This window comes from Copadichromis virginalis, linkage group LG13 (genome assembly GCF_057382275.1).
Source record: "Copadichromis virginalis isolate Kocher_CV1m ecotype Utaka linkage group LG13, C_Virginalis_male_GT1.1, whole genome shotgun sequence".
NCBI lineage: Eukaryota > Metazoa > Chordata > Actinopteri > Cichliformes > Cichlidae > Copadichromis > Copadichromis virginalis.
In genome coordinates, this window is record NC_140630.1 from 18,611,718 (window position 1) to 18,633,462 (window position 21,745).

The following is a 21,745-nucleotide window of genomic DNA, read 5'->3' on the forward strand; positions in this document are numbered from 1 at the left end:
AGGGCGCCACCTCGTGGCAGGAAAAAAATAAAAATGAATACGTAAAAGCAATGCAGAGGTTCAGGCAGAAGTACTTAAATTGTGATGATTAATAGAATAATAATCATTCGAAAGCATGGTCACAATTATGTCTGTATGCTCAGTGACTCAAGTTTGGCCTTTTCAAAAAAAAGAAAAGAAAAAAGAGCCAACTATGGAGTGCAGCTTGATGTCTTTTAATTACATTGAGTTGCATAGCTTCACAGTAGCACCAGATTCACCAGTTTACATGGTCACATTATAGTTAAATTGTAACAGCAGTGAAAAGTGAGTTTCACTCATGGAGTAAGGCAAGAAAGTGGGGTTAAAAGTGGTTGTAGCCAAAACTCTCCCAGAAAAACACCTGGATTACCAGTTACAGCAGAGGGCAAGTAAACGATCCATCTTCATCTGCATTCAACCACTCACTTAAACTAAAACTGAATAACGATAAATATAATATGGACAATAAAAACGAATTTAAAAAAAAAATCTTGCAGTATCGTCAAAGGTAAAAAACAAACAAAAAAATAATATAAAGCTATAAAACCATATATGGTGCTGCATAAGAATTCAAACCGGATGTAAGATCTAAGACCAACCACAGAAAACCAAGGTACAGTTTAAAGAAGCAGTAGCTTACGGGATCATAGTGTCAAGAAAGGATTTGTGCTAAAGTGAAACAAACAAATATTGACATAAAGTACACAAGCTCCATTGACCTTTCACTAAGCATCCTTCTTATTTTATCGACACATAAAATAAGCTACTGGGGAAGGATAATCTTCGTAAAACTTTCAGATATGTTCATTTTAAGGCACACTTTGGATTTAAATAACTTTGGTTTTCAGTGACCAAATCTAATTATCCTACAACTTACAAGCAATTTTAACATTTAAATAGAAACTCTGTATATCACATTTTCCATCCAATGCCCTATACTAATGAGATCCTGATGGAAATCATCCAGAAGTCCAGTGAAAAATAAATACATTAATGCTTTTCAAATTAAAATCCGACAGGTTTCACTCAATCACAAAGCTAAGGATGCAAATTTCACCAATGCAATTACACTGCATAATAAGGAGCATCATCACTGAACAAGAAAGTAAGACGAAACTCTTGAAAAGAGGTGAAGTGAGAAAAAAAAGAACATATCAGCGCTCTCACTCCAATTACTTCTGCTGAACTGAGAAAAAAAGAGAGAGCTCGATAAAAAAGGTCGAGATTCTTTAACTCAAAGTCTAAAACTTTGTGACAAAAAATGGAGACAAAAAAAGATAATCTAAACATGGTTTGTAAAGAAAACCTTATAATACACCTTCCGTTTACAGAGAACTCGAGATGATCATTTAATTACTTTTACACAAAAGTCAGACTGATGGTTCCCAAGTTGAGAGGCGCACATCCTTTCACACACGATTAATCCTGGTGGAGGAAAGAGGGAGAAAGAGAGAGACGATTAGGTAATGTTCAGTCCTTTCAGCTGAGCACAGGCATCATTAACAATCTAAGCACCGCCTGTGGTGAACCGCAGACTGATGGCTGAAATGCCAGAAAAGTTCAACACAGTAATGAGGAAAACTGCTCTCCAGCTGTAGCCGATGACAGTTTTAAAAGCAAACTGTGCCCAATAATTTCAGTGTGACATTTTAGTTGGTCATGGTTAAAATAAAAGAATTACTTCTTAGCTGTTTCCCTCTACATTGTAATCACTACAATGAGGGGTTTATTAGGGGCAGTTTTTTAAAGATTATCACCTGCACCGAGTTTATTTCCTGTCTGATCACTAGTATCCAAAGCAGCAGTCACTCAGTTGGAGGCAGAAGAAAAAAAGTGCTAAAGACTTTTTTCACTCTGCAGCACCAGTTAGCTAATATTTTACAGCAGCAAAACTTATGTTAAATAAGGTGCAGGTTCTCCTTCTCAGACTTATTTTAAAATATACTTGTGTTTGTTTGTGCACAGCTGGTTCCTTCTTTTACCTGTCCATCAGCAGAGCAGCTGGGTAGATGAGTCTGTGGTCTGCCATTTTCTTTCTCAGCTAACATTTGGCTTCCAAACACTTTCTTCTGTTAGAAAAATAAGAAAAAACTATTACACAAGATCAACAGATTTTGGAATAATCAAAACACTGATTAATAGGATCACAGGCAAATATATATGAAAAGCTTTGTGTCTATAAGAGGTTGGCAAGAAATCACATGATGGGTAATGCAGACACACAAATACTATCAACAAACCTTTATTATTCCACCCCAAGAGCGTGAACGCCAGTGCCTCCTGCTGAATGGTGCCCGAGACTCTGCTGAGGGTGTCTGTTTCTCGATCTACACAGAAAAATACACCACCTTACGTGTTGGTTCTCCAAGCACCTTGTATGCATGTCTTTCTTATCACAGCAGCATCACACTGAGTACCTGTCTGATGAGTTTTTTCTTTTTGGCAGACTCTGGCATGCTGCTGACTTGCTGGTAAAGCTCTCTGAGGGCTGATTCAGTGTAATTCTGAGTATCAGATGTGACTGTTGTTATGGAGGGAGAAGGGGAGGCCACTGTCACTGCAGTCATAGGGCCCTCTTTGGCCCCAGAACAGAGAGTCAAGTCATCCTAAAAAATGTCAAAACAAACCAAATAACATTCAAAAATCTGTTTTCATAGAACAAAACCAATCAAACAGTTTTTGAGAGATAACTGCAAAGATTTACTTGTTGCTCTAAGTGAGAGTTTACAAACAGCTTTAAAATCTGACTACTGAACCAGTATTTAAGTTTTATTTCCGGCTCGTTTGAAAATTATTCTATTAAACGCCTTGAAGACACCAGCCTTTCCAGGTTCTGGAGTTAGACATCCAAGTGTCTAAAATGAACCAAACACTGAAGTGACTGGATTTGGTAATTTGCTAAGTGCAATGCAGTACTAACGCTCCCTTTTTTCCCTACTAAGACAAACTCTGTTAGAAATAGAAAACAAAAATACTTACATTTGACTGAAGAGCTTTTGATCCTGTGAAGTACAAGCGGGCATATTCTTTGATATACGCAGGCGCCTTCAATGAAAACAGACGAACATTAAAGCCTCTGGAAACAACTAAATATACTAATGTGGAAGTTATTCAGACATAAAGCACAGTGCGTTAAGGCTAACTATGTTCTACTTTGAAACTGAAATAAATAATTCATACTACATAAAGGGATCTGATTAAAGTGGCCTGTGGTTTCATTTCAGTAGTTTAATCAAATTAGTATTGAATAAAGTATTTGTTAGACATAAAATAATTAACAGCATATAAAATCAAAACTTGGGCAAATCCAAAGGGGAAAAAAAATCTGCACACAAAACTAGAAAGCAACAAATGCATCAGTAACATGGAAAAACACAGGAAAACCATTTGTTTGATGGGGAAAAAACTTAATGTTAGTCAAGTATGTACGCTATAGGTGAACATATTAGTTAAAGACCAAAAAAGTCCCAGCTGTAATAAAAAAAAAATACCCATAAATGAAATATTCTCAATAGACTAATTAAAAAACCTGATCTTAATTCCAATCTGAGACACATCGCAGCAGGTGAGATTTAAGATGGCCTGGAAATTTCAGAAATATTAAGTTTGATGATGATTCTCTGTCCAAATACCTTTAAAATCCTACACTTCAGACACTGAGTTAAAAGGGCGCCATCAGCCGCCTACTTCTTTCTTCCTCTAAACCTGCTTGAACTCAAAACTTTATATTGACAGGAATTTGTCAAATACAATGTGTGCAGGTAAAGAGCCTTATGGCGGCTGATTGCAGGACATTTAAATGATTATAATTTTCCTTTTATATATATATATAATTTCTGTGTTCTTGCTCTCTATCACGTTTGTTTGTACTTGTAACCCTGGCGACAAAGGCCCTTATTATGAAACTTTCATTAAGTAAAGAGAAGACATATTGTTATAATACATGGCATATGGTTGTGAGATACCATCTAGGTGCCTGTTTATATGACACCTAATAACGTTTAATTGATAAGACCTGCCTGGGTTTTGTTTTAAAAGGAAATGTTACATTTTGATTTTTCTATTGTCAAAAAAAAGCAAAAAAAAAAAAAAAGCATTTTGTTTATTTTTTCATAAGTTAAACAACACTGATGCAATAAGTGATCAATGCCTGGGGAGCTTACCTTGAACAGTTTTTGTGAGTGTCTAATAAGGAATGCTATGCCATTATTGAGTTTTTCTATGTCTCCCTGAAGATCACTTGCCATTACCTGCAAAATTAAAAGAAGAAGAAGGAGAGGTCACAAAGAAACACAAAAAGCTAGTATTATTATTATTATTATTATTTGTCATGGTTCATTTGACTGCAAACAGTGTTTCGGAAGACAGAACAAAATGAACCTAAGGTCTTTACATTTTTGGGCCAGATGATGTGTGGAGCAAACATCTTGGCTAAATTGATAGCAGACATCTTGTTGGAGTGCTGATTGCGAGCTGTGCTGTGCAGTAAATCAAACAGCAGCTTCAACAAGCTCCGGTTGGCAGATGGGAGAAGCATAAACAGGAGCTGAAACGCCTCGATCTGGCGTTCCTTATCTGGCACATTTGTCTTATCCCCTTGATCATCAAAGCGAGTCAACTCTAAAAACAAGTGACGAAAAATATTACAAAGCACAGGTAAGCAATATTTTTCCTGACCGTGCATTAATCTGAATGACAAAGATCTGTGCACGAGCCAACCAGCACCTCCAATCTTCAGATGAGCATGATAGTGTCTGTGTGTCAACAGAGGCTCTGGAAGCTCTCCCAAGTAGGCCTTGAGCAATGTTGCGGCATCATTGGGGTGGAAATCGCCTGTCTCTAGATCTATCTCTGCCCCAGTGTTCAGCATCTCCCTCAGGGCTGCCTGCCTTAAGCTGTGGCCTGGCACACGAAACAGCCCCTCCACATGAAGGTCTGAGGGGTGGGAGAGAAAGATGGAGAGAGACAGCCAGAAAGGGGGAGGGTGGAGGGTGTTTAGGTAGGCAGACACACAGTGAAGGAGACACAGAGAGCCAAAGACACAGCAGTAAGGTGAGTGATGGAGAGAAGTAAATGGAAGGAGGGAGTCAGCAAGAGCAAAGTGCTTTCAGATAAATTATTGATTCAAACATTTTCATCCAGTGTCCACTTTCAGTGAATGACATCATTGCTTTCTAGAAATAAACCATGACCTCATGGCAATTCAATGCTTAAACTAAGTTACAGAGCAAGTAAAAAGTGTGATGCTTGACATATACGATTTAGTATAATCCAGTTATTTTAATCGTGTTTCAAAAAATAATATTGTTAAGAATTTCTTTGCCTCTGGAGGTGACATAGGCAAAGGGGCAATATCACAAAACACTCTGGATGATACGGTTCATTTAATGTCACGTTATATGAGCAGGTGAATCAATACTCACTTTTATTCAGGTACTCGATGAGCTGATAGATCTGTGCGATTCCTTCTTCAGTTAATGGTGCACCAAAAACGACTCCTTTGTCTGCAAGAAATCAAATGACACATCAAGGCTGATTGTAGGCTTTTTGTGTACAAATGGACCTATTCTAGTCAAAATAGAAAGATGTGAGAGGCAAATTATAACTACAAGATGACTTGATGAAAATCTAAAGCGCTTTAGTCTTCAGTCCTTATTGTTCATCACCTGATGAATAATTAGATGAGAGATGATTTGCTTAACCAAAATAAACACTGGATTACTCTTGCTTTTCATTTGTGAGGGTTAGATGCTGCCTTCTTTTTCATGCCCCCCTAAACTCCCCATAAGCAGGAACAAGCAATCTTATCATATTTGCTTATGGTAAATTATGTACTGATTGCTTAACTACTAAATTATTTCAGCCTTAGAAATAAAATTACATGACTGAGAAACTCCACACAACTCTGCTTTCTCCCTCAGGAAATCAATAACAAAAGAATATAAGCATTACATAAATCATATTTATTCAAAATACCGTTTCAAAGGCGGTTAACATGTGTGCATAACGAAGACTCTTATGGCCTAACCTTTCCGTTTCAGGAAGTTAAAGGAGCGTAGAAAGCCGCTGGATGAGGGGACTCTAGGCTCCGAGTCTCCAGTAAGCTGGGCAAACTCGTCCCCAGGCAGATCTATCATTCGAGTGATGTTGCTAAGTACCAGCTCCGTGAAAGCCTGCGGATGTTCATGTCTCAGCCGCTCCACGAAGAAGTCCGGGTTAAAGATGACAGGCTGGTTCGGCTTTTCCTGACTGATAAACACATTGCATTTTGTCTCCCTGTTAAAGGAAACACATACGCCATAGATTAATGTCCACTTGAAATGATAAAACTTCGAGCTGGCCCGAGAATAAAGCCTTAAAAGTAAGACTGCGTGAATTATCGAATTAACATTAGCTTATGTTAGTATAAACTGTTGCTAGGTTAACTTAGCTCCACTGGCTATTGCTAACAGGGAAAAAACACAAGTCCCAGTGCAAAGTAGTAAAAACAGAGTTTTGTTTTGTTAGTACTAATCCTCTGATGGAGGCATAGTTTACTCAGCAGCACTGTAACGTGTTCATCTTTGTCAAATTAATCAAAAAGTCCTTACTTTCTTTCGAGTTTGTGATTGTTTGGGGAACCATTTTCAGCCGCCATCTTCATTTTGAATCCTCCGCTGGTTCATATTTAGTCCCGCCCATTGACTTGTGATTGGCCGAGATATAGACACGTCACGTCCGTTGCGTTTTTTTTTTCTCCAAAAAAAACAAAACAAAACAGCAAGCTATGATACAATAGACTGCAACATCATGATTAGGAAACAGTTATCATTTTCTGTTCCTGAAAATATACATTTTTGAATTGTGTCCTGTTGGCTAATAAATCCAGAACCTGTTTGCAGAGGGAGGAACTCACACCTAGTGTTGAGAGTTTTTGCACTGCAGTCTGTGGGTTGTGTCAAAGGCAGTGAAATCCAGTAAAAGCACATATAAATAAAACTCCTTATTTTCCAGGTGTTTCAGGGCTGTATGAACCAGTGATGAGATGGCATCATACTGGTAGAGGTCCACAGTGACATCAGTGGAGTTCTTTACGTGGGACACTTCATGACAGTCAGTGCGAGGTCAGTAGTTATTCAGGGCTGTCACTGTCAACTTTTTGAATAATAGTGGCAGTCTTAAGCCAGGTCTGTACTGATGCCTGTGAGAGAGAGAAGTATTCAGGATGTCAGTCAACACCTCTGACAGTTTATGTTCACAATCTGTCAGTGCCTATCCAGGATTATTGTCAGGGTTAGAGTGCTATGGAATCAAGATCCTCAGACAGAGATGGGTTGCTGGGGAAGTGTTCACGTTTAGTGTTTTAGTCTGTGATGCACCTAATGCCTTTTGCAAGTGTGCCTTGAGCTGTAAAGAAGTGCCCCTTAATCATCTGGGTATATGTGGCTTTCCCCCTTCTGATGTTCATTTGGTAAATGGTAAATGGCCTGTATTTGTATAGCACTTTTTTACTAGTCCCTAAGGACCCCAAAGCGCTTTACACATCCAGTCATCCACCCATTCACACACACATTCACACACTGGTGATGGCAAGCTACACTGTAGCCACAGCCACTGCACTGACAGAGGCGATTTGATGTTATGTTTCTATGCATCTGTTGTTAGAGTTACCAGATGTTTGTAAGGTTAACGTGGATCAAAGACTATACAGTTACTAAATCTGAAAAATAGTATAAAATTTTGATACATCTAAAATACATACACCAACTCAAAATATGTAGGTTACAGGTTTGGCATTGAAGGACAAGTACACTGTATTTATTTGGACATCGTTTTGCAAATTTTGTAAAAGCATAAATAGAAACTTTAAAAAAAAAATCCTATTAGAGCATAGTTTTGGACACTTCTTAACTATTTGATCAGTAAATTTATTATTATTGAAACCCTTAGGTGTACAGGCTCCTGCGTATATAGTAGAGCCAATGAGACCTTATAACTTCAGCCGGTCTCTCCAATCATCTGATCAGGGTATCCAGTTATTTTAACACCAGACGTTGAGGTTTTGGCACCTAAACTCTGGAACAGCCTCCTTCATCCTATTAATTTAGCTTAATTAAAAAGACTACTGAAAACTAATTTCTATACCTTACCCTTTCTCTGATTTTTTGCCCATTATCTGTGGCATTTTGTTCTTCTAATACATGTGTATAAGAGTGTGTATGCAAAAATGAATAAAAGACTGAAAAGTAATTGTGTGTTTTTATGCTAAGTGGTTTAACAAACAAAGAAAAAATTCCTCTAAAAATGGTCAGGTACAAGGGCTAAACTGAAAATGAGTGAAAAAGCAGCCAATTTCCAATAAAAAAGTGTATCATGACTAAACGGAAGCCTTGTGCACTAAAATGTCATATAAATCAACATCATGCTTTGTCCAGGAACACAATACATCCACAGGTTATACTTCAGTGAGTCTATATTTATAGAATGCTGATCGGTGAGGTTTCAGTCAAGTCAGGTCTCCTGGTGTTTGGTTGTCTTGGCAACACAAACTTGACTCGTGTGCTCCAAAGAATAAAACATAAACATATTTGAAAAAAAACATATATTTATAAAGCATTAAACATACAACAAGGGTCTCAAAGGTCTGAAATATATATATATATATATATATATATATATATATATATATATATATATATATATATATATATATCCTGCGTGTTGTGAAATTTACAGACAAATTGACTTATTTTAAAAATGTAGGAATAGTCAAGCCAGTTTTAAGCAGTTTTCTGAGAAGAAAACACATAATCATGTGTAATCAGCGCTGCCAGAAAGCAACACATGTATGACTCATTTAGGGAGTTACCTTTTCTTAAAAATAAAAACAAAAAAACAGTTAAAGTCAAGTGCAGCATCAGCTATGCATACAAGCGCATGAATCTTCTCCATGTTGAAAAATGAATATGTCACACCTGTAACAAACTTCAATATTAATCTTATTCAACATATATTTTAAACTTCTTTATAACAGCAGACTCATAAATATTTTTTTTGGTAATCATTTGCAAATGCTGTGTTCTAAATTTATATACAAATGTAAGACTGCACACCACAACGTGAGCTTTACACCAGTTGCTGTAAAATCATTTTCTTCTGTAGCTACACAAAAAAGGACTCTAAAAATGTGAATTCCACACGTACTGTAGAAAGAGTCAATCATTTTACCATATTTACAAAAAGACTCAGAAAACCTTGAGCAAGAGAAAGAAATGAAAGGAGGCAGTGATACAATAGCATGAAAGAGTATAGCACAGAATTCAGAGCGCTAATCAGTGCAGCTCATACTGAAAAGAGGCTTTCATGTTTATCCCCATAACGTCCACTCCTCTTATCTGATTTTTAGCCACTATATTGAAATTTCTTTTCACATTTTTCTTCACAGAATTTACCATCAATCCTCTCTTTGGCTGTCACGTTTGCTTCTTCTGCAGACCTCTGTCTCAACTGAGACGTGAGCCCATAGGTCCAGTAGCAGTGAGGTCTGAGCTTACCCAGGGTTCTCCAGCATGCCCTGCGAAATGTGTGGGAGGAAATACAGAACAACAGGGGGTCCAAAGCACCGTTGATATACCACAGTGGGAGGGACAAATACGATTTCAAGATTGTTTAAATGGAAAGGACCGTGTCGGACCACACAACCACGTAAACCTGCATAAGTGATGAGGCGATATCAGGAAAGTTGCAAACAAAAAAGCCACCACAGCTGCACCTGAAAAGCAGAACAGAGAGAGTGTTGATAATTCAACATTCTGAAATGATTTTTAATAGTACACTAATGTAATTCATTTGCATATAAACTGGAGTAATTGCAGGACAGCAAAGCTGTTTATGATTGTCTCATTGATTAGATAAAGAAGAGCAGTGTCCTGTACTCTTCTGCCATTACTGAAGCCACTGCTTTATAGATTGACCTGGTATGTGTCCTTCAAAGCAGTAATAGGATTTTAAACTTTTTTTTATCGCTCACCCATTAGTTTTAGAGCTCTCTTTTCATTTACAAGCAGTTTCCCATTCTGGTGACACTTGATTGTTCACCTTCCTTCTGGATCCTGTGGCATAAGACCCATGTTTGTCCTTTGATGGCTATTCTTCCTCAGGTAGTGCAGGATGAGCATATAAAGAGTAAGGATGGACACTAGTGGGACCTGTTGTTGGAGAGGCCTGTTAGGTCCCTTTGTTTTACGTTGACACAAAAACATAACCTGTTAAATGGTACTCGTCTCACCAGAAAGAAGAACCCGGCTCTCAGAAGTAAGGCGCCTTTGTAGATATGCGCAGGATCTGGCTCTGTCATCTCACACATGGTAGAAACTTGGAAGGCATCTTCTTGAGTGGTAGCTGTGTAGTCCAGGATGCAAGCGCGTGCCTGGTCATAGACCAGTGCAAAGGGGACAGCAGAGACCAGAGAAATCATCCATACTGACACAAGGCACGGCACTCGAGACCTCTTTTAAAAAGACAAGGGAAGGAAAATTCGTTTATTAACTCTTCTTTACATGATACAAAAATAGAGATGGCAACAGTAAACGTATTCAGTACCTTGTTCTTTCTCTGCGTATTTTATTTATTATGCTGCTGGATACATGCTATACTTTCCATTGATTTATAAACAAAATTTTAAACTTAATCAACTCTGAGTACAGATGATCAACAGTCATTGAACAGTCATTAGAAAGGGTTATTTGTATTCAGGTTATGTCATTTTTTCAATAAGCCTTTTTTTTTAATACAAATCCTGGAATATTTATTATTTCCATAATGTCAAATAAACAAATAAAAGGCATTTTTGTACTTGTCTCTCTAAAAATGTCTACTGATTTTGCTTAAAGAAAGGAAGGAATAAATCTGCAGCTGGGACACACAATTTTTTACATTTAATTATGTTTTAGAACTATTTTCAATTGCTGATGATTGAGTTATTGCAGCAAACCATGCAATTATAGTTTTGTATAGTTTCTCACTCATCACTCTCTGCAAAATGTTAGACATAAAATTGGGAAGTGATGCAAAAATAAATCCCCTGAAGCCACAGATGATGGGGGTGGTGGAGTGGCTAAAACAGCAGGAGAAATCAGATTTTTCTTTTTTCTTCAGCTTAAATAACCAATTTGTGTGTTTGCTAAATAATAAGAAGACAGGGAGAGATTGTGTGCATATAATTGGATAAGCCAGCTTAATAGCTTCCTTTCAATTGTAAAATAATAATAATAATAATTTAATTTCCTTTTAAAAAATTCATATTGAAATCTACTGTCACCTACAAAATCTTTGTAAAACACACTGGAGATAAAAAGAAGCTTAACATTAGGATATTGTAAGGCATTCATAAATGGATAAATTGAATCAGTAATGCTGATAAAACACTTTAACTAAGTACTTGCAGAGAAAATATGCTGTAAAGGTCAATATTCTAAAAATATACCAATAAGAAACCTTTAAAGTATACTGTAATTATGTCAAACATGTCTTTCAGTTCAATATGAAGCTGACATACATGCTCTTTACAACCCGTAACATGACCAATAAGCTAATATATAATTTAAAACCAAACTAATGACTATTTTAAGGCTATAATATGCAACTGAAAGTCTCTATTTAAAGGTAAAGGCTATTTGATGAGTAGTACAGACTCACCTTCTAGGGAAAAGATGCAGGATGAAGACTGGCAGCAGGCTTCACAAGCAAAAAAACAAGTCTTTGGTCTCTCCTTCCCTCAGTGAGTCTTATTCTTTCTCTCTGCGTCTTGCTCACTTACCCTCTTTCTCGCTTCCTTCATCTCCCTCTCTTATGACACACACACACAAACACACTCCCAGATGGTCACAAGACTGACTAGTAGAAATTTAGCAGTGGCTAAAAACAGCTGCTTCATGTAAAAATAGTGTATGTAGAATAGCCACAAAACAATCAGTGTACAAAAAGTATGTTTTTAATTCAATATGGAAAATGATTCATGTGCTCCAGTGGCGCAATCGGTTAGCGTGCGGTACTTATATGACAGTACATTGTAGAGCAATGCCGAGGTTGTGAGTTCGAGCCTCACCTGGAGCAGTCTTTCCACATTTTTTTTAAGTGCTATCCTATTCTACATGCTGAAAAAACCCCATTAATTAGAATAAAGTGCAACAAAACAAAAAAATAACTAAAGGCAGATAAATGGATGAATAAATATACATCAAGTATAGTTCTTCATACTTTAGAGACACATGTATTCCAATTCCCCTGCTTTGTTGTCTTGTGCAAACAACTCTTTTCATTCTCTTTGCTCTTCTCCTCAATATATTGTCTCATATCACTTAATTACAGCAGTAGGTCATATCTGCTTTTGGATCTTACACTGTAATAGAAAAAATTGAAAATATTATCTGGTTGTCACCAACATCACTCTTCATGCACTCAGCATGTGGAAATAGCACTATTATTATGTTAATAAGCAAAACATAACAGAATGACAGTTGATGTTGGCATGAAATTAAAGGAATTTCAAAGTAAAAATCTAAAAAATTGTAGAATGGAGTTTGCAACCAATACAGGATAGAGCAATGGTGGCCAATTAATTCCCCAAGCAGGCACATGAGAAACTGAGTCTGCCTCCCTTCACAACAGCCCTCCTCATCAGAGCCTGTTTCTTATTTGGTCCCTTGGGAAAATCAGTTTCCCACCACTGTATAGAGTGTTACCCAACATATGCTACAACAACTGCAAAAGAAGCCCAGACGAGTTTTTAAGATAAGATAAGATAGAACTTTATTAATCCCTCGGGTGGGTTCCTCTGGGAAATTCGACTTCCAAAAAGCACAGCAACGACCGAAGTTACAGTTACAGTTATACACACACACACACACACACACATATAAATACAGAGACAAATATAAATAAAATATACAAAGGTGACCCTCAACCTCCTGTAATCACACCTTACACTAGACATTACACTTTTGTTTTGTATCTTTCATTTTTTGTGTGTTTTTTTTTCCAACAGCTATCCTAATTTAAAAAAAAAAAAAAAAACAATCTCACAACACAATTAGTACATTTTATGGAACCTGAAACCTGAAACTGTTGGAGCTAAATCATATATAAAACAAGTACAAAGTTATAAATGTGTGCTGCTTTCTAGTGTTATCCCAGCATCCTTTGCCATGGCGTAGAAATGACCTTCTTTTTCAAGCATGTTGTTCGGCGAATCAAATTCCACTATTTTTCCAGCATCAAGCACCATTACCCTGTAGGGTAGAAGCACAGACTTTAATAGTAATCCAATGAGTAATGTCCATACTGTCTAGCATAAGGGAATGCTTTGGTGTTCCCCAGCCACCTCCTCCAACTTATCTGGGGAACACCAAAGCATTCCCAGGCCAGCTGAGAGACATGATCTCTCCAGCATGTGCTGGATCTACTTTGGGGCCTCCCTCCTTTTGATGTGGAGGAGTAGCAGCAGTACTCGGAGCCCCTCTCCAATGACTGCACTTTTCATCCTATCTTAAAGAGAGAGCCCAGCCACCCTTAAGAGAAAGCTTAAGACTCATGACAATAGGTGAGGTTGGGGACATAGACTGACTGCTAAATCGCTAGGTTTGCTTTAAAGCTCAGCTCTCTTTTTACTACTACAGACCTAAGTAGCATCTACATCACTGCAGCATCACCCCCAATCCATCTGTCAGTTTCTCACTTCACTTGTGAACAACACCCAGAGAAACGTATACTTTTTATTCTGGCTCAGGCTAAACACTCTTTTCTGCCTGAGGCCTATGGCCACAGACTTGGAGTGGTACATTCACACCACTTCACACTTCGCTGTAAACTAACAGGACTACAGAATAAAGATCTGGTCCACTGTTCCCCAAACAGGACGAAAACCACATTGCTTATCCTGAATCCAAAGATCCAAGAGAAGTATGAACTCTCGTTTCCAGTAATAATGATAATGGATTGCATTTATATAGCGCTTTTCTAGGCACCCAAAGCGCTTTACAATTCCACTATTCATTCACACACTGATGGAGGTAAGCTGCAGTTGTAGCCACAGCTGCCCTGGGGCAGACTGTAGGGTAGGTTTAAGTGTCTTGCCCAAGGACACAACGACCAGGACAGAGAGAGCAGGAGGATCGAACCGGCAACCTTCCGGTTACAGATGAGCTTCCCAATCCCTTGAGCCACGGTCGCCCCCCAGTACCCTGGCATAGACCTTCCTGGTGAGGCTGAGGACTGTGACCTCCCTTTAGCTGGAGTACACATACTAGTCCCCCTTCCTAAAGTTGGGAAACACCACCCGATTCTCCCAGTCTAGAGGCACTGCCCCAGAGCTCCACGTAACCTTGGAGAGGTGTGTAAACCAAGTCAGCGCTACAACATCTGGGGCCTTAAAGAACTCATTCAGTCTATCGATCCTGAATTGTTTAACTACCTCAGTGACCTCATCCCTAGTGATGAACAAGTCATCCCCCTCATCTTCAGACTGCATGTAAGGGGTTACAGAGGTTGACAAAGTATTCTTTCTACTATCCAAATATATCCTCAGTTGAATTCAGCAGCATCACACTCACACTATACACCGTATGAGTAGGGCATTACCCTCCTGAATTCTCTGAGGGTTTTTGAGTTTTTGCTTCAGCTAACTATGTTTTGCTTGACCTGCCAGCATCTATCAGTTAGCTCAGAAGTCCCACAAGCTAACCAGGCCCAATAGGATTCCTTCTTAAGCTTGACAACTCTCTTCACCTCTGGTCTCTACCATCTGCTTTGGGGATTACCACCACAACATGCATCAACCCCCCTAAAACCACAGCTCCATGCAAGAGCCTCAAAAATGCAGGTGCAGAACATGGTTCATTCAGACTCATTGTCTTAAGCCTCCCTCGGAGTGCTGTCAAAGCTCTGCCAGGAGTGGAAAGCTTGCAGACCGGAGCCTCCAACGTCAGGATTGTCCAGCATTATGCTCCTTTACTTGATCCAGGTAAGCTGACAGCGCAGCTCTTCTCTTCACCCAGGTGTTCAGAATATAGCTGCAGATCTGATGATATGCTTAAGAAATTGATCACCAACTTGGGACCTAGGGTTTCCTGGTTCCATGTGCACTTATGGACATACTTTGTTCAAATCTGGTGTTCGTTATGGACAACGTGTGATTTGCACAGAAGTCTAATAACAGAACATCACTTGGCGTCCGATCAGCCTACATGAGCATTAAAGCATCTTAGTAGCATGATGTAGTCACCAGATGGGAAGGGTGCTGGGTACTCTGAACTATCATTTGTTGCATAAGCACAAACAACAGCCAGAACGTTCCCTGTTAGCTCTCATAGAGGATCTCTGAATCACTCTTCATCTGGCCCCTCTAAGGCAAAATATACAAGTTCTGGGTAAGATAATGTCCAAGTCAAGAAAAAGGAGTCAGTGAACCTTAAGTTTAGATTATTTTGTCAAATACCACTCTGGCATATTATGTATGTTTGATCAGCTCATTCATACAGTCATTGGTACTACATAACGGGTTTATTTAGTGCACAATATTTCTCATTTTCTGTTGCTGGAAATAGATTCAGTCAAATTTTGAGAAATTACAATGTGTAAAAAGCAAAATTAATTGTGGTTGATTCCTTGTCATGCACATAAATTATGTGCATGAGAAGGAAGGGTTGGAAAAGAAAGAAATTTGACCCTGACAGAAATAAAATAAGGTAGGGCACATCATCCAAAAATGTTAAGGGAAAAGGTATAACTCACCTAGAGCTGTCCATGATACTGTGCAGGCGGTGGGCGATGGTAAGGACTGTGCAGTCTGAGAACTCTTTGCGGATGGTGTTCTGAATCAGGTTGTCTGTCTCCAGGTCAACAGCTGCTGTGGCTTCATCCAGAATTAGGATACGTGACTTTCTCAGGAGAGCTCGGGCCAGACACAGCAGCTGCCTCTGCCCAACACTGGAAAGATTGTATTAAAGTATTGATATCTTAAGAGGGTTTTTGTAGCGCAAAAGAAAAAAGTAAACCACAAATGACACTCATGTGTTCAAATACAATTAGGGTTTATGTAAGTTTTGCAGAACATTACATAAGGTTTAGAATAACGAACTGTACAAAACTTATACTTATATATAACTTATACCCAGAGGCCGTATTGTTAATTTTATTACCCACCTGAGGTTTTCTCCTCCCTCTGCCACTTTATGCTGTAATCCTTCCTGCAGCCCTGATACATAGCTCTTTAGATGAGAGAGCTCCAGCACTCTCCAAATCTCCTCATCGCTGAACTTGTCAAATGGATCCAGGTTCATCCTCAGTGACCCCGAGAACAAAACGGGATCCTGTGCACATGGGATTACAAATATCAGTGTACTTTTAGAAATATCAAACTCTTTGACAAGGTTATTGTTTATATTGATGTGTATACCTGTGGTATAATTGTGAGTCTGTGTCTCAGGTCGTGCAGGCCTATTGTAGCGATATCTACATCATCAATGAGGATGCGACCTTCAGCAGCTTCAATAATTCTAAACAGGCAGTTGGTAAGACTTGATTTCCCAGCTCCTGTGCGACCAACAATACCGATCTGAATGCAGTGAGAGAAAACACATAAGATCAAAATAACAGCTGGCACATATTTGAAAAAAAAAAAAAATCTACACATTTTTCTTTCTGGATATAAATTGTATTTAACAGTATAGCAATAAATAATGCAATAATAAGCAAATATACTCAGTCTGTACTTAGTTTGTAAAAGATCTTAGACATTTCAGTAATGTTACAGAAAGAAGCAACATTTTTCAGAGGTAGCAGATATTTTACAGTGCTTATAGTCATCACTGCTATTTGTAGTAATTCAGTGAAATATGTTATTGCAATGCAGACAGTCTTTACTCAGTTTTACTTTGACACCAATATTTCAACGTTGTCAGTGTTTGAGTTTACTCTAATCCATTGGGGACTCTGTTGTCCTATTGGGAGACTTCAGTGCACACGTGGGGAACAACAGGGGGACCTGGAGGGGCGTGACTGGGAGGAACAGCCTCCTGGATCTGAACCTGAGCGGTGTTTTGTTGTTGGACTTCTGTGCAAACCACAGTTTGGCCATAACAATCACCATGTTCTAACATGTGCATGTAGCACCAGGATTCTCTGTGCAGGATTCTCTAGGCGACAGGTTGATGATTGATTTTGTAATTGTATCACCAGACCTGTGGCCATATGTTCTGGACACTCAGATAAAGAGAGGGGCTGAGCTGTCAGCTGATCACCATCTGATGTTGAGTTGGATCAGGTGGCATAGAAGGATGCTGGACAGGCCTGGTGCACCTAAATGTATACTTAGGGTGTGCTGGGAATGCCTAGAAGAGGCCCCAGTCTGCGAGATCTTCAACGCACACCTCCAGCAGAGCTTCAGGACATTGAGTCTGAAGGGACCATGTTCAGCATGCTGAAGCTGCTGCAATGAGCTGTGGCCACAGGGTGGTTGATGCCTGTGGGACTTAAGGGGCAGCTGATAGGTACCGACAGACCAAGCAGAATGCAGCTCGGGCAGTGGCTGAAGCAAAAACTCGTGTACGGAAGGAGTGCAGAGAGACCATAGCAAAAGACTTTCGTACCGCCTTGAAGAGATTCTGGCAAACTGGCAGGCAAATCAGGAGGGGGAAAAAGGTGCTCTAGCTGCACTATGTATACTGCGGTTGGAGCGCTGCTGACTTCGACTTAGAAAATTGTCGGGCGGTGGAAGGAAAACTTCAAGGACCTCCTTAATCCCACTGGTATATCTCATCTGGGGACAAAGGGGATGACCTGCCAATCACTGGGACGAGGTCACTGAGTCAGTTAAACAACTTCTTGGTGGCAGAGCCCCTGGGGTGGATGAGGTATGCCCTGAGTTCCTGAAGGCTCTAGATATTGTAGGGCTGTCCTGGTTGACACACATCTACAATGTTGCGTGGACATCAGGGGTGGTACCTCTGGATTGATAGATGGTTCCCATTTTTAAGAAGGGGGACCGGAGGGTTTATTTCAGTTATGGGGGATCACACTCCTCAGCCTCCCCGGGAAAGTCTATGCCAGGGTGCTGGAAAGAAGGGTCTGTCTGTTAGTCGAACCTCGGATACAGGAGGAACCATGCGGTTTTCGTCCTGGTTGTCGAACACAGGACCAGCTCTTTATCCTCTCAAGGATACTTGAGTGTGCGTGGGAGTTTGCCCAACCAGTCTACATGTGTTTTGTGGACGCGGAGAAGGCATTCGACCGTGTCCCTTGGAGTGTCCTGTGCTCCAGGAGTATGAGATCCTTGGCCCATTGCTACGGGCCATTCAATCCTTATACAACCGTTGCAAGAGTTTGGTCCGCATAGCCGGCAATGTCAGGCTCGTTCTTGTTTGGTGATGGGCTCTGCCAGGGCTGCTCTTCTGTTCATAATTTTTATGGATAGAATTTCTAGGCGCAACCAAGTGATGGAAGGCTTTCACTTGGGTGGTCTCAGAATCTCATCTCTGCTTTTTGCAGATGATGTGGTTCTGTTGGCTTCATCGGGTAATGGCCTCCAGCTCGCACTGGAACGGTTTGCAGCCGAGTGTGAAGCGGTGGGAATGAAAATCAGCACCTCCAAATCTGAGGCCATGGTCCTCAGCAAGAAAGCAAAGACCCAGGAAACCATGGAGAGATTATATCTCTTGGCTGGCCTGGAAATGCCTTGGTGTTCCCCTGGATAAGCTAGAGGAGGTGACTAGGTAGAGGGAGGTCTGGGCTTCTCTGCTTAGGCTGCTGGCCCCGCGAATCGGTCCTGGATAAGCACAAGAAGATGGATGGATGGATGTATTGATAGCAATGCTGAATATTCCGGCCTAGCAAAAAAAGTTTGGGAACAACTGCCCATAAACTAGTTACATGTTTACATATCACAGCTGATTATAATATACAGTAATACACATAATGTATAAATTAAAAGAAAAACTGATAGTTCACATTATTTTACAGTTTAATTATATGTAATTACTGTCAACACAGATTGATCTGTGGCATCTTTCTTGAGTAATTGATTAATAGATTGGTCTATAAAACATAAAAAAAAAAAACCCAAACAATAGAATGTCAATGTCTTACAGCACAAAGTCCAAATTACAAATTTCAACATAATAGCTTTTCTAAACTCAAATAAAAAATGATGTGCAGGTCTGTATCTGGAAGCTACATTTTAGATACAGTTGGCCAATGTCAGCCAGCAGAAAGCTTGCACACGTTGTTAATAGTTAACCTTTTAAATTAAAAAATAGTGGTACAATTTTATATATTATGGATTTTTCAATGAGGGAGAAAAAATCTTCCCAATGATTTAATGTCCATCCAATTTTTTTCTTTTTCTTTTTTAGCAGTGCATGCTTTTGTATCTTTGGTGAATATGATATCAGATACAGTAAAACCTATAACTTTTACAGGAACTTTATACATATATGGAGACTCTCCCTCTCACGCTCACACACACACACCTTCTCAGTGCTGTTGATGTCACAAGTGATTCCATGCAGCACTAAATCCAATTCAGGTCTGTAACGGACTTTGTAGTTCTCAAAATGCACTCTTCCTGCCTCTGGCCACATCTGTGGAGGTCGAGTGTCAGTTACCCAGTCAGCCTGTAACAACAGAAAAAGAAGCAGAACGCATGTGTAATATAATACAAAAGCTATCAAATTGAGCTAAGTTAGCTCTTTTATATGTTGTGCATTAATATTCAAACCAAGATAAATAAGAAACAAAATTATACAGACGCCATACATACAGACATGCACACATTACACCACTAAAATAAAGGAAAAAAAGAAAACTTAAAAAGACGTCACACTTGGTAAAAAATTAAATAGCTCAAATGAAAATATGCAACCAAGATTAACAATTAAGGCCAAGTGTACATGTGCAATGTTATATTCTAAATCAGATTAAATTCAGTATGAACATCATGATGGGATGTGCTAATCAGTGGAGCTCTGGTGCCATTATGAATAAACAACCCAACTCAAATATAACAGGTGGAGTTCAAACATGTGAACTCAAATGTTAGTGAAACATAAAATTAAATTGTTGCATCAAAATCTCGTTTGTTTGACAATTATCTGAACTATTATCGGTAGTATGTTAAGAAACAGTGGAGAAACAGCAGCTGGGAATAAAAGTATTATCACTGTACAGTGAGCAAATATTGCAGTTGATGTCGCACACAAGCTTATTAGATTCCCGTTAAACTGTCAAAGTTACAATAAACTCACAGCCTGTAGAAATCCTAAAATTCATGTCCTATTTAAGAAAACAGTAGATTTTGATTTAACCAAAGTATAAATAATGTCATATGGCAGCATGGTCGTTAACACTGTTGCCTCACTGCAAGAAAGTCCTGAGTAAGACTCAAGCATCTGGCTGGGACCTTTCTTTGTGGAGTGTGCATGCTCTCCCCATATCTGTGTGGGTTCTCTCTGGGTACTCTGGCTTTCTCCTACAGTCCAAAGATATGCAGTTACTGGGGTATGGTCAATTGGAGATTCTAAATTTCCCACAGGTATGAATATCAGTATGAATGGATGTCTGTCTTTTGTGTTATCCCTGTTTCAGATTGGCGACACATCCAGGGTGTATCACCCTCACGCTAGGGTAGCTGGGATAGGCTCCAGCACCCCCGTGACCCAGATAAGGATAGACTGAAGAGAATGGATGAATGGATAAATAATGTGTTGCTCACAAAGTATTTCTACATGCCTCGTTCTTAAGCTGAGTGTATTCGTTCACTCTCTCCACAGCTACAATATTGGTCTCCAGCTCTGAGGTCATCATCACCAGCCAGTTGAGGGTCTGGGTTACCTGCAGAACCCCAACAGGAGAGAGGTCTGTGTTTACATTATTCCTGCATTTTAGTGTTACCGCATACATAAACACTGATGAAATAAGGATAAATTCTGAGTGTTTTTGTGACTGACATTAAGGGCATATGATACAGATAGGCCAACCACATTACTGTCAATAGAATCTCTGGAAATGACAGCAAACAGAGCAGCAAAAAACACCACCAGGTTTCCAACAAACTCCAGACGTATGGCCAGCCATCTGTCAAGAAAACAAACCCCACAAATATGCACACAAACAAATTTTAGGGTCTCATCATTTAGCATCACATGCTTATCTGTATTTGGTACACTGTTCAATGTCTGACCTGTCAGACACGATCCGCAGATAGATACTTTTGAGGTTCTCATCTATAGTTACTTCATTGTGTTTAAGAAACCTTTCTTGATGCTTGTAGGCTCTTATCACTGACAGGCCGGACACCGTCTCACCAAAGTGAGAGTATATCGGTGAGCGAGACACCGAGTCCAGCCGGCGCAGCTGTCTTGAAGCGGCAATATAAAAGCGCTGGGTGTAGAGAGAAAGACAAAACAAAATCAGTTTGCATGTCATATTATAGGAAAGTTAGGGTAGCTTTTTTTACATATCTTCTTTACCTTGTTTAGCTTACCTGTACAAAGAAATAGATCAGGGCCAGAGGAATGATAACTATGGCAAAGAAAGGAGTTGCCATGCAGATGACAAATACGGTCCCCAGTACAGACATCAGACACAGAAGGCAGGAGCGCAAGGAAGCAGGAATGGCCTCATCTATGGTAAAAATGTCCTTTGGGATAATATTTGGAGAGTTAGTACTTATTTAAGTAAAACGTCAATTTTA

At 39.4% G+C, this 21,745-nt stretch overlaps 2 protein-coding genes, 1 non-coding gene and 1 pseudogene across 4 annotated transcripts in view; 1 reads left to right on the forward strand and 3 right to left on the reverse strand.

The window, feature by feature from the left end:
* Nucleotides 1–194: 194 nt before the first annotated feature.
* Nucleotides 195–9,517, reverse strand: LOC146695521 (rho GTPase-activating protein 19-like). The gene is made up of 12 exons (XM_085477747.1): nucleotides 9,453–9,517; nucleotides 6,612–7,201; nucleotides 6,050–6,297; nucleotides 5,445–5,525; nucleotides 4,747–4,956; nucleotides 4,415–4,641; nucleotides 4,185–4,271; nucleotides 3,001–3,066; nucleotides 2,439–2,627; nucleotides 2,262–2,348; nucleotides 2,004–2,090; nucleotides 195–1,446 (listed from the first exon to the last, which is right to left on the reverse strand). The coding sequence occupies exons 2-12, from the start codon at nucleotides 6,662–6,664 to the stop codon at nucleotides 1,441–1,443; spliced, it is 1,341 nt and encodes a 446-aa protein (XP_085333873.1). The 5' UTR covers nucleotides 6,665–7,201; nucleotides 9,453–9,517; the 3' UTR covers nucleotides 195–1,440.
* Nucleotides 8,719–10,513, reverse strand: LOC146695522 (neuropeptides capa receptor-like; annotated as a pseudogene). Its single transcript, XR_014923594.1, has 3 exons — nucleotides 10,289–10,513; nucleotides 10,031–10,208; nucleotides 8,719–9,772 (listed from the first exon to the last, which is right to left on the reverse strand). The product of XR_014923594.1 is annotated as a neuropeptides capa receptor-like (transcript).
* A 1,507-nt stretch (nucleotides 10,514–12,020) lies between these two features.
* Nucleotides 12,021–12,114, forward strand: trnai-uau (transfer RNA isoleucine (anticodon UAU)). Its single transcript has 2 exons — nucleotides 12,021–12,058; nucleotides 12,079–12,114. It is a non-coding gene; the product is annotated as a tRNA-Ile (tRNA).
* Nucleotides 12,115–12,953: 839 nt separating this feature from the next.
* The window catches only part of LOC146695524 (ATP-binding cassette sub-family C member 2-like), a 31,878-nt gene continuing 23,086 nt past the window's right edge, over nucleotides 12,954–21,745 (reverse strand). The window contains exons 24-32 of the mRNA XM_085477746.1: nucleotides 21,536–21,691; nucleotides 21,233–21,432; nucleotides 21,000–21,126; nucleotides 20,782–20,883; nucleotides 19,524–19,667; nucleotides 16,454–16,612; nucleotides 16,201–16,367; nucleotides 15,790–15,984; nucleotides 12,954–13,289 (exon numbers count right to left, since the gene is read on the reverse strand). Of these exons, the coding sequence (XP_085333872.1) occupies nucleotides 13,160–13,289; nucleotides 15,790–15,984; nucleotides 16,201–16,367; nucleotides 16,454–16,612; nucleotides 19,524–19,667; nucleotides 20,782–20,883; nucleotides 21,000–21,126; nucleotides 21,233–21,432; nucleotides 21,536–21,691 (1,380 nt within the window). The 3' untranslated portion in view covers nucleotides 12,954–13,159. The remainder of the gene's footprint in view (nucleotides 13,290–15,789; nucleotides 15,985–16,200; nucleotides 16,368–16,453; nucleotides 16,613–19,523; nucleotides 19,668–20,781; nucleotides 20,884–20,999; nucleotides 21,127–21,232; nucleotides 21,433–21,535; nucleotides 21,692–21,745) is intronic.